This window comes from Onychostoma macrolepis, chromosome 08 (assembly GCF_012432095.1).
Source record: "Onychostoma macrolepis isolate SWU-2019 chromosome 08, ASM1243209v1, whole genome shotgun sequence".
In the NCBI taxonomy this organism is placed as follows: Eukaryota; Metazoa; Chordata; class Actinopteri; order Cypriniformes; family Cyprinidae; genus Onychostoma; species Onychostoma macrolepis.
The window spans coordinates 20,917,550-20,931,172 of record NC_081162.1 but is presented as its reverse complement, the minus strand read 5'-3'; the positions used below and the strand labels follow the sequence as shown (position 1 = coordinate 20,931,172).

The 13,623-nt window shown below is 36.3% G+C and overlaps 1 protein-coding gene across 3 annotated transcripts in view; it reads right to left on the bottom strand.

Annotated features, from left to right (window-relative positions):
• Window positions 1-13,623, bottom strand: part of bend5 (BEN domain containing 5) — a 338,217-nt gene that overhangs the window by 27,256 nt on the left and 297,338 nt on the right. The window contains exons 8-9 of one of the 3 annotated variants that reach the window (XM_058785810.1): window positions 9,934-10,048; window positions 6,088-6,199 (exon numbers count right to left, since the gene is read on the bottom strand). In XM_058785810.1, the coding sequence (XP_058641793.1) occupies window positions 6,088-6,199; window positions 9,934-10,048 (227 nt within the window). Of the gene's footprint in view, window positions 1-6,087; window positions 6,200-9,933; window positions 10,049-13,623 lie in introns of those variants that run through there. The other 2 variants (XR_009272649.1, XR_009272650.1) reach the window with 2 other exon arrangements.

Here is a 13,623-nt window from a genome sequence, read left to right as displayed (position 1 = left end):
TTTAAATTGTTACTATTTCAGATTCTGTTCTTTTAAACTGTTCTCATCAAAGAATCCTTAAAATCATCTCGGTTTTGACAAAAAAATTCATTAATTAAGCAGCACAGCTGTTTTTAACACTGATAATGATGAAAAATGTTTCTTGAGCACAAAAATCAGCTTATTAGAATGATTTCTGAAGGATCACGTGACACTGAAGACTGCAGTAATGATGTTGAAAATTCAGCATTTGCCATCCTAGGAAATATATTCAAATAGAATACATTATTTTAAATTGTAATATTATTTGACTGTAATACTAGTTTTACAGTCAAATAGTTTTCACTGTGTTTTTGATCAAGTAAACGGTATTTGAACTGTAGTGTATATTTTTTCATATTTGCTCTGAAGTGGCTAAAATTTTGGTGATTTTCCAGTCAGCAGAACCATCATTTTGACCAAACAGCCATTATTGCCAATAAGATTTAGAATGTAGAGGAAATGCTGATGATACAGAATAACCGTTTTTATTTATATGAGGGAGCGACTGTGGAACTAGCATGATTTTTAGGAAACATAACAGTCAAATAAAAAGCTTAAGATTAAAATCCAAAATCCATACCATTTCTAACCAAATATCAGAAGCTCATCTAATGTGTTTCTGACTTCTCTTACAAGCAATACACTTAAAAACATGAAAGGGACAGAGAAAGAAAGAGATAAAAAGACAAGTCCAGATATTTCAGTGATTCACTGAATGTGAGGTGATGGAAGGATGGAGGACAGCAAGTGATGATGGACGTAAATTGCCCGTAAATCTCGGAGATCGCTTAGAAAGGTGCGTCTGACACCAGAGGACGTCTCAACTCCCTCTTTCTCTGTCTTTCTTTCTCTCTCGTTCTCTCGCAAGACTGCTTTCTGCCACTATCAGAATCACACACAACGGCTCACTCACACACACACACACACACACACACACACACACACACACACGCAAAAGAGCAGCAACCACACAGGGAAGGGGGGGTTTCAAGGTGCAATATTCATCTGGCCAGTCTGACAGGATCTAATACATTTGTTTCAGACGGAAAATTAATTTTCTAATATTAAAAAGGTCAGAAATGAACCATGGCAATACCGGCCCTTTTGTCATCTTTAACAAATTATCCAAAATGCTGTTGTCAGATTGGTGGGGATATCTGGGCCATGATGAATGATCGAGGTAATCAGCCAATCAAAAAGAATCCCTCTCTCTCCATGATAAATGGGCTGGAAAAGCAGCGTTTTGCGCGGGAGATAGGTCCATTTGTTTCCTTATTCTTTCCCCCTCTCTCTCTCTTTCATTTTTCCTAAACAAATACTTGGTGCTCATGGACAGATTATATACACCTGCATCACTAACTTTCAGCCATTTTCTCACCTGCTCACTCGAGAGTGTAATATGGCGAATTGTTTCGGTTTAAAAACCACTCAGGTGACTTTAGTTTTCAAAGAGATGGATTGAACACAAAATCACATCAGTGATGTGTTCAAAACGTACCTAAATATGGGCTTGTTTCTGGCACAAACAAAAAACTTCAATGACACCACTGAAAAAAGGCAATGAAAACACTTAGCATTAATAAACTGAATAATTAGGACCAAAATAGCTGTATCCTCAAAGCAAATACAAAGTCATTGCCAATATCTGTTGTTGTAGAAATGCAATAAACTTTATATATTAGTAACTGGTATAATTTGAGCAGGGCTGTGTAATTGGTGTAAAGTGCTCTTTCTGCCAGCACAGGCTTAAACATATTTGGCTCAGAAAGGTATGCAAGCTAGTGTGTTAACCAAGAAAGGTTTGTGCAGTTAAAGGTGAATGTTATTGTAGATTAGCATGCGTTAGCTTAGCATGGTCTGTGTTAGCATACTGGGAACGGGGAGCTGGTGTGTTGACTTGGCACTGAACTCTGCCTGCTGTTGAACCAGTCGCAGCCTTGCAGACTAATTAATATCCATGCTACAGTGTTTGTGTGCAGTTGAATATGAGAGCGTGTCTGTGTGGAAGCATGCATTTTCATAAACGTTTTCTAAAAAATCAGGAGGCGCTTAACCTTCAAAACATTATTTTTGAACCATATGTTAACCATATGTAAATACAGGTAACCTAATTTGTGTGATTTTGCTATTGCGTTCAAACAATAAATTGTACAGTGGCCGAGAGAACTCAAAAAAAAAAAAACATATAAAAAAAAAAACAACATCAATTTGACACCACAAGCGCTGCAAATGCTCACAACACAAACAAATAAAGAAAGGCACTGCAATATTATATTATATTTAGCTTTGCCATCACAGGAAAAAAAAATTGGAAAATAAAATAAAATCTGTAGAAAAGGTCAAAATAACACTATCAAATAGTATTAAATATATTTTCTTTCTTTTTAAGACACAGATATCTGACAAACGAATTAATTAAAACTACTTAAAACAAATTACTTTTCATTCTAGTTTTATTTTTGTAATATAATGGTCTGTTAAACTGTTATATCTAATACTTCTCTCAAAAAACAAAAACAAAACAAAAACATGGCAGTTATGCCTCTAATGCTTTAAAAAATAATGGGAGACCAAAGTGTACCATATTGGTGGAATGTGCCAGTGGGCAGTGGGGGCACTGACCCCCTGTCAGTGGGCTGGCACAGAGATTGGTATCCCATAGCTTTGATCTGTGCTGTGTCTAATGTGATTAACCATAGAGAACACAGCCAATGCCAGTCTGGCTTGAGATCTCACATGGCACGCATATTTGTATGTGTCTGTGTTTGCATTTGTGTGTGTGTATGTGTATGTGTGAGTGCGCTTGTTTGCATTTGTCAGTATAGCTGTGAGATGCTCAGTGTGATGTTGGGGAGGGAAGTGTTTCCCCATCCTGATCTCTCCTCCACTGTTGTGCATATTGGAATGTATTTATCAGTCAAAAACCCTCCACGCCATATTGTGAACAACAACAACAAATGCACAAGTAATCCAAAACTCCATCCAAACCTAAACTGCCTCACAGACATTAGCAGCTCATATAAACTCAACTCACAATAGCATACTTCTCATTCTGCAAGTTGGGATTTCTCTTGATTTTCCAAGATTATTACTTAGCGAGACGAATCTTAAAATCAAGAGGCATCAGAATGAATACAAAAGCCATATGAACCAATAAAAATTATATTTTATTTGTGTTGCAGTCCAAATAGTATGTGATAAGAAAACGAGTTATCCTCACAGAATATTTCCATAGTATAGATCAATATTTTTATAAACAGTACATAATTAATACATAATAATTTAGGCCCTGTTTTTTAATTGTAACTTTTGTAATGTACAAATTTTGGGTGTCCTCTGTATAATTTACATCAACAGTTAAGATGATGTCTTTCATATGTAAGAAAATGGACATAACAAAATTGCATCAAAATGATTTCAGGAAATCTATCAATAATGTTATTCTGATTAAATTTGCATGTCTATTTTTATACTGCATAGAAGTCACAAATATACTGTATATTTACACACAGGAGCAGATTTTGTCATGTAAACTGCTTTCGTGGAGCAAAAGAAAGATTTGAGAAGCAGCTCCATTCTAGAACATTTTTGCTCTGCATTAACTTGTTTGGTTCAACATTTAAATGCACTGCTACACTGCAAGCCAAAATATCAACATTGTGTTCATTTCAATGCTCGTGTGACGTCACTACTTGTGGTTCGCACAGGGCTGTCAGGATTTGTGCTACACTGCCTTGAGCAACTAAACTCCAGGTGGATTGTTTCTGTAATAAGTGTACTGCAAGTCGCTTTGGATAAAAGCATCAGCTTAATGACTAATTACATACAAGGGAAATAACATTTTCCTGGTTATGTTCCCTTGGTGACCCCTCTAAGTGATAGGTGAACTTCTGACTTCATGTGCTTAAACTGGCAACTACTCAAACGTATTGTGAGCTTGTTATTAGCAACAACTACACAAAAAAAGAGAAAGGGGCACTATGATTTCCCAAACCCCACTAAATCTCTTTAAAAGGACAGAAGGGAATGAAACAAGGACACAAAGTGAGGGATCCAGAGAGAGCTATGAAATGTTTACCTCTCCCCAGAGTCCCTCTCTCCTGCCTACATACACTCTTTCCTCATAAAACCAGCATCTTACACATCTGTCTAAACTAGCTGCCTCTGTCTTTTTTCTTTTCTTTTCTTTAACTCCGTAAGACAGTGAGAGTTGGGTACTGAAATGGAATGAAAAGAAATGGAATTTTACTGAACAACAATTCAGAGAAATTCAACAAGCATTCTGGACAATGCCAAGTACAAATCAAATTATAATATATATAAATACACAAAACATACACACAACCAGCATTCAAAAGTATGGGGTCAGTGAGACTTTTTTTAAATAGAAAATAAAAGGCATTAAATCAGTCAAAAGTGACAGTAAAGACATTAATAACGTTACAAAAGATTTCTCTCGCAAATAAATGTTGTTCTTTTGAATCCTGAAAAAATATCACAGTTTCCACAAAAAAATATTAAGCAGCACAACTGTTTTTAACATTTATAATAAGACATTCTTACGTACCAAATTAACATATGTGACCCTGCACCACAAAACCAGTCATAAGGATCAATGAATAAATAAGCTTTCCATTGATGTATGGTTTGTTAGGATCGGACAATATTTGATCGAGATACAACTATTTGAAAACCTAGAATCTGAGGGTGCAAAAATATCAAAATATTGTCTGTAAAGTTGTCCAAACGAAGTCCTTAGCAATGTATATTACTAATCAAAAATTAAGTTGAGATATATTTACAGTAGGAAATTTACAAAATATCTTCATGGAACATGATCTTTACTTAATACCCTAATGATTTTTGACATAAAAGAAAAATTGATCATTTTGACCCATACAATATATGTTTGGCTATTACTACAAATATGCCCGTGCGATTTAAGATTTTGTGGTCCAGGGTCACATATTAGAATAATTTCTGAAGGATCATGTGACACTGAAGACTGGAGAAATAACTGCTGCTGGATATACAGCTTTGCCATTACAGGAATAAATTAATTTAACTTTATAGACAAATAGAGAAATTGTAATAATATTACTGTTTTTACTATATTTTTGGTCAAATAAATTTAGCACTGGTGAACAATTGTACTTTTTTAATGTAATGACAGACTTCAACCTGTTGAAGCATTTTCAGACAGATTTCCTGAACGCACTTCATGTTTGCTACTGGTCGATTAAACCAGTGCATTTGTGTTAAGGTGATTGGGGTGCTCAATCAAACGAAGAAATCAAGTAAGAGTTGTAAAGCTGCTTGTTTGGATCCATTTAGGACCCATGGAAAGTGTGCGACTACGTTACTATGGAACGTTCCTCACATCTAATCTCACAATGAAGCATACGTGTGTGTGTTTGTCGGGATGTGAGGGACATGAGCAGATCACTCTGCCGTGAAGCAACACATTGATCAGTGTGTCAGGCCTGGGGGAAAGGTTAAGCCGCGTGGCGCTGCCCTCCGCTCCTGAGTGTGCCTGCCGGTCTTATCAGGATGTGAAAGAGCAGGAAAGGGCAGACGATTCCCAGGACAGCATCTGACCTTCACTAATCCAACAACCTCACTCTTCTGCTATAATTAACATAAAGGAAGTTGAGGCGGCGCTTTCTCAAACAAAAGACAAGACGAGCGAGAGTGTGTGTAGGAGACTCACCTGGGCAGAGGGAGTGCAAACACTCACGTAGATACACTCATTGAGAAAAATGCTGAGTTGTAGCTGCTTTGAATATTACATTGGTTCCTATATGCTGAGCTAGGTTGTTATACATACTATACATAACCTTGTGTTTCAAAGACAGTGTGTAAATGTGTGTTTTTATTAAAGCTCAATGTTAAAATACTTTCTCCTAACAGTTTAATATATAGAGACAATTAGAATTAGAAGTGCACCATGTGGCTATTTTTCCCCAAAATATAATACACTGCATTTCACTGGTGCACTGAAACATTAGACAGTCTGTTAGAACAGCCAAAACCAAAAAATTGCTGCTTTACTTTAAGGATACTCACTGGGTCTTGGTTCATTTGGACAATGAGTTGTTTGACGGCATGTAGAGTGGGATGGGCCCAAGGGGAAGGGTCCTGCCAATGACGGTTCAGATCGAAGCCCATTAGAGAACACCTAAAATAAATGCAAATAAACCAACAATTCAACTCAATAAAACAATGACAAAACACCAATACCTTCATCTTTTTTGGCAGACCTCACAGAGAGCAAAAAGCTGTGCAAAGTGATAATATCACAGTGAATATGAGCATATTTGATGTTTAATAGGTAACTATTAACACACAGTACATGTCCACTTGTGCGGAGCGAGCAGAGTGAGATGAGTGGCAGGCTCATGCAGGGCATTGTGGGATTGACAGCGTAGATGTGTACGCATCGAAAAGTTGTGACATATTCAACATTATGCAAATGAGAGGTGAAAAACATCAAATCACTGAGGATGAACGCTGTGGCGTCTGTCATAAACATTTCAAAATCAGCAGATTTGCATTCATTAGAGTTTCTGGTTTTAATGATTCTAATTCAGATTGAAAAGTTTACACAGTTTCATTGTGGCTATACTATAATAATTTATATGTAATACTTTTATTTTTAATATTTTAATATTTTTAAGGAAGAGTACTCACCCTCAGGCCATTCAAGCAGCAAATGAGCTTGTTTGTTCATTGCAACAGATTTGGAAAAATTCCATCACTTTCTCACAAAATGGATCCACTATAGTGAATGGGTGCCGTCAGAATGAGAGTTCAAACAGCTGATTAAAGCATCACGATAATCCACACAAGTCCTGTCAATCAGTTAACATCTTATGAAATAAAAAGCTACTGTACATGTTTGTAAGAAGAAAAAAATCCATCAGGCGTTTTAAACTTAAACCACTGCTTCTGGACAAAAATGAAAATCCACAATCCATTATTGTAATGTTTTTATCGGCTGTTTGAACTCTCAAATGCCACCCAACTCTTCTGATGGCACCCATTCACTGCAGAGGATCCATTGGTGAGCAAGTGACGTAACGGTAAATTTCTCCAAACCTGATGAAATAGAAATCTGATCTGAACAGACTAACTCATCTAAATCGTGGATGACCTGAGGATGAGTAGGTAACACTTTAGAATACTGTTCCGTCTTTAATGAATAACTACACAGGAACAAATGACTAATGCACTATTAACATTGTAGTAACTACTATTAACTAACGAGAAACTCTGATTAACGATTTATTAAGTAATAGCGCTAAGTTGAAACTGGAAGTTCACTATTAGCTAACCAATAACTAAAATTTTTTTTTTTTCATATATCCTGAGAACTCCTAAGAACTACTTTATACGGGTTCATAATGTGAATTATGAATAATGAATAATTAATTCTAAAATGAAGATCATGGTAACCCACTAGTAATTACTCAAGTATTACCAAATCCTTCTAAATGAACTACTTAATTACTTGGATCAGTATTCTAAAGTGAAAATCGTCATAACTTCCTCATATTGACTGATGTCATTGTGAGCTTTTGAGATATATGTAAGGTTTTGGATAGTAATGACTCAAGTGTTACTACATTCTTCTGAAGAAACTACTAATTATTTGGATCAGTATTCTAAAGTGAAGATCACGGTAACCCACTAGTAATGATTTAAGCGTTACCAAATCTAGCTAAATGAATTACTAACCAGGACCTTACAAAAACCTCAAAAGTGTACAATGACTTCAGTAATTACTAGGGAGTTTTCACGATCTTCACTTTAGAATACTGATCCAAATAATTAGTAATTCCTTCTGAAGAATTTGGTAATACTTGAGTGATTACTAGTGGGTTACCATGACCTTTACTTTAGAATGAATTATACATTATGTATTATTCATATTAATTATCAACCTGTATACAGTAGTTCTTAGTAGTTCTTGAGCAGGTATGGAAAAAATAATAGTTACTGATTAGCTAATAGTGAACTACCACATTCGACTAAGCACTATTACTCACTAATTCATTAATCAGAGTTGCTTGTTAGTTACTAGTAGTTACTAGAGTGATAATATTGCATTACTCGTGCGTTCTTGTGTAGTTATTCATTAATGATGGAACAGTACATTTTCAGCCGATTTTCATTTTTGGGTGAACTATTCCTTTAAAAGCAATCATGACACACACTAAAAGACAACCATACTGCTCTACATTTACAGACAGAAAGTGGCATCTGATGTTTTGGGTAATATTAAGAGTTTTCTTCTTCCACACCATTGGACATGTACAGGTCTCTGTTTGTTATTTTCCTTTCCCCGAGGCAGTGGACCGATGTGGGGAATGGACAGATGCCTGAGTCCCTGCTGCTGTCCAGCTGAGACTCTGTGACTGTGACTTTGAGCTGAACCTGTAGTCAATGCTGCTGCTCTCAGAACAACACTAATCCCCAGTCAGCAAGGATTGATCCCATGTCCCCTACTGCATCTGCTTTCTCTCTCTCTCTCTCTCTCAACCAAAAAACTACTGATTCAGCACAGAGGGAGAGAGAGAGATGGATCTGATCTCTAATTATGGACCTCAATGGCTCTCGTTGAGGCAGCATCGGTTAAAGTTGCTGTCGAGAGCACCTTTAAGGGTCAGTGGTGGCGTATGTCGTATGTCAGCCCTGTCACCACCATTGAACCATTGATCCACCTCTGCAGCCCCGCAGTTCATAAGAGCCGTCACAAGGTGGCAGCCACTGACGCAGTTTCTGCGGGCCTATGGGAAAACACAGCGAGCCACTGATATATTCAGAATGATCGCCACCATTATATAAAAGCCAATAATGGGATTAGGAGTGAAGACAACACCTGCCGTGCATGACCAACTGCAGCCCTAATGTAGACAGGCCACTGCACACACACACAGTTGTATTACATTCACTTCTGTAGACTTTTTAGACTAAAATACTGACAGATAAGGGGCTTTTGATGACATAATATAATTATATTATTATTATTATAAATGCATACGTACATGACTATTCTAAAGTTAATGGTCTGTTCACTTCACTCATGTAAAATGTCTTATAAAACACTGACAGATCAGGAGCTTTGAGTATGATGACAATATAATAATGATAATAACAATAATAATAACAATAATTATTATTATTAATATTATTATTATTATATACATACATACATACATACATACATACATACATAAAAGACAAGTTTATGGTCTGTAAGATTTGTGTTTTTTTTCTTATGCTCACCAAGGCTGCATTTATTTGATAACCAATACAGTAGAAACAGTGAAATATTATTATAATTTTATATCAATGTTTTCTGTTTAAATATGTTTTTACATGTAATTTATTACTGTGATGTCAAAGCTGATTTTTCAGCAGCCATTACTCCAGCATCACATGATCCTTCAGAAATCATTCTATTATGCCGATTTGGTGATTAGGGATTATATTAATTATTATTATCATCATCATCAATGTTGAAACTAGCCGTGCAGCTTTATATTTTTGTGAAAACCATGATACATTTTTTCAGGGTTCTTTGGTGAATAGAAAAAAAAAAAAAAAACATTTATTTGAAAAAAGTTTTTTTTGTCGCAAGTTAAGTACTTACTGACACTTTTGAATTTCATTTTTGCTGAATAAAAGTATATTAAAATGAATAAAAGTGATTAAAACAACTTACTGACCTATACATATAGTTTCAATGATGACATTTAAATTTTTTTTATAAATAAATAAGTAAATAACATTTATAAATCTAATAATATATATAGAAAATCTGTATTATATATGCATGTTGCAATAAAAATACAATGTAAATATAATATAATTTGCAATATTCTATCATGTGAGATCGTTTCAGCTGACCTGTAGTTTCCCAAGTACACGCCGTCAGGGTTGAGCATGGGAACGATCTTAAAGATCACATGATCACGCAGGACCTGAGCGATGGGATGCTGGCTGACCAGAAAGTCGATGACACCTGCAGGAAAGACAAACACATGCAATAAGGATGAGGATGAGCACACGCAAAAGAAGTTCTCATATCAAATTGAGTTTAAAAGACAAAATAATTATTGCACAGTAAATGGCATTAAAACATCAGCGAAGGATATCAGAGTCACACATCTCCAGTCAACACAAATGAAAAAGACCAGACAACAGAATGAAAGAGAGAGATTTATACATTTGAGAAACAAAGATCATACTAATTAGAGCAACAAAATGAGAAAGAGACACAGACAGAGGACAGACAGAAAGAATGGCAGCGAGTGAGGCATGTCGATAGCGGCGGTCACCAGTTGTCCTTCCATTTGCCCTGTACTGAAAGCGAATAATTGACAGGTAAACAAGAAGCATAGAAAGAGAGAGCAGGAGTGTGTGTGTGAGAGAGGGCAGACCCCATCTCATTCCCCCATCTTCCTCAACCCCTCACCCACTCTGTCCTGCTCATTAGTGCTAATGGAGGCATAACAAGCTCTCTAATTGAGTCAATGTGGCACAGAGGCAGGCCACACTGCTATGCTATCTAATTGCTTGAAGTTCCTATATTTATTCATGCATATCCGCATGTGTGTGTGTTATTGAGGTGGCAGGGCAGGTGACTTTGAAGCTTTGTACTGACCGAACTTCAGTTAAGCGTAAAAAGCCCTCTTCAGAATTACAACAAGGCCGAACTCAATAATTAGCTGCATGAAGATTTAGGCTGAGACGAACCTCTATTAATCACATCAAATGACAGTCCTAAATCATTTGGATGCACACAGAAGTTATAGACTGACTGTTTTGTTTTCAGTGGCAAATTATAATGCAGGATGACAGACTGCAGAAGTCATGCAGATATATACACAATTATATAAAATACATATACAAACAATAATATTTAATATTGGTAAATGAAACAAAAACAATTACATTTCATTTAACATTTTAGAAAATGTGAGTGTTCTAAATGATGGTGTGGGTGGTTGCCAATGGCTGATGGCCAACATCTAACACTAGCCCACAGCACTTCCATTACATTTTTTAAGACAGGGGTCTTCAAACTTTTTCAGCTCAAGGGCCCTATAATAACCAGTGTATGGTACATTATTAATATATTTACATACTTCGATTTTAGAGACATGTCATGACTATTATATATATATATATACACACACACACACACACACACACAGTGGGTACGGAAAGTATTCAGACCCCCTTAAATTTTTCACTCTTTGTTATATTGCAGCCATTTGCTAAAATCATTTAAGTTCATTTTTTTTCCTCAATGTACACACAGCACCCCATATTGACAGAAAAACACAGAATTGTTGACATTTTTGCAGATTTATTAAAAAAGAAAAACTGAAATATCACATGGTCCTAAGTATTCAGACCCTTTGCTGTGACACTCATATATTTAACTCAGGTGCTGTCCATTTCTTCTGATCATCCTTGAGATGGTTCTACACCTTCATTTGAGTCCAGCTGTGTTTGATTATACTGATTGGACTTGATTAGGAAAGCCACACACCTGTCTATATAAGACCTTACAGCTCACAGTGCATGTCAGAGCAAATGAGAATCATGAGGTCAAAGGAACTGCCTGAAGAGCTCAGAGACAGAATTGTGGCAAGGCACAGATCTGGCCAAGGTTACAAAAATTTCTGCTGCACTTAAGGTTCCTAAGAGCACAGTGGCCTCCATAATCCTTAAATGGAAGACGTTTGGGACGACCAGAACCCTTCCTAGAGCTGGCCGTCCGCCAAACTGAGCTATCGGGGAGAAGAGCCTTGGTGAGAGAGGTAAAGAAGAACCCAAAGATCACTGTGGCTGAGCTCCAGAGATGCAGTCGGGAGATGGGAGAAAGTTGTAGAAAGTCAACCATCACTGCAGCCCTCCACCAGTCGGGGCTTTATGGCAGAGTGGCCCGACGGAAGCCTCTCCTCAGTGCAAGACACATGAAAGCCCGCATGGAGGACTCCAAGATGGTGAGAAATAAGATTCTCTGGTCTGATGAGACCAAGATAGAACATTTTGGCCTTAATTCTAAGCGGTATGTGTGGAGAAAACCAGGCACTGCTCATCACCCGTCCAATACAGTCCCAACAGTGAAGCATGATGGTGGCAGCATCATGCTGTGGGGGTGTTTTTCAGCTGCAGGGACAGGACGACTGGTTGCAATCGAGGGAAAGATGAATGCGGCCAAGTACAGGGATATCCTGGACGAAAACCTTCTCCAGAGTGCTCAGGACCTCAGACTGGGCCGAAGGTTTACCTTCAACAAGACAATGACCCTAAGCACACGGCTAAAATAACGAAGGAGTGGCTTCACAACAACTCCGTGACTGTTCTTGAATGGCCCAGCCAGAGCCCTGACTTAAACCCAATTGAGCATCTCTGGAGAGACCTAAAATGGCTGTCCACCAACGTTTACCATCAACCTGACAGAACTGGAGAGGATCTGCAAGGAGGAATGGCAGAGGATCCCCAAATCCAGGTGTGAAAAACTTGTTGCATCTTTCCCAAAAAGACTCATGGCTGTATTAGATCAAAAGGGTGCTTCTACTAAATACTGAGAAAAGGGTCTGAATACTTAGGACCATGTGATATTTCAGTTTTTCTTTTTTAATAAATCTGCAAAATTGTCAACAATTCTGTGTTTTTCTGTCAATATGGGGTGCTGTGTGTACATTAATGAGGGAAAAAAATGAACTTAAATGATTTTAGCAAATGGCTGCAATATATCAGGGTGAAAAATTTAAGGGGGTCTGAATACTTTCCGTACCCACTGTATATATATATATATATATATATATATATATATATATACACACACACACACACAAAGGTAAAAATACTGTGCAATACTGTTTAAAGGTTTAGGGTCAGTATTTGTTTTTAATTAATATAGCATGGATGCATCAAAAGTAACAGCAAAGACATTTATAATATTACAAAACATTTATATTTCAAATAATTGATGCTCTTTTTAATTTTCTATTCATTAAAGCATCCTGAAAAAAAGTATCAATGTTTTCACAAAAAAAAAAAAAAAAAAATTCAATAAAAAAAAAATATTAAGCAGAACAAAAGTTTTTTAACACTGATAATAATTAGGGATGTAACGATTCACTCAACTCATGATTTGATTCACGATTCAATTCCAAATCTTTTTTCTTTTAAGACAAATAATAAATTAAATGTGTCCTTTTATTATTGCTTGGACAAAATGCTGCATGTTTCTTTGTGAAACTGAAATATAACCCTATAATAATATACTAATATAGCACTTGCATATTATTGCTCTTTTGTTGGTTTTGATTGCTTCTATTGTCCTCATTTGTAAGTCACTTTGGATAAATAACAAAATTTAAATATATTTTAAATGTAAATAACAAAACTAAATAGAAATTTTAAAACAAACCCCAAATCAAATAAATAACACAAATAAAAGAAATCTCTTTGTCTGTGCTCTTTCCATTTAAAATTAGAGGCAACCACTGCATTTTAATCATGATCCAAACAAAGATGCTGCATACATGCAACATGAGCAGTTTTTAATCTAAATTA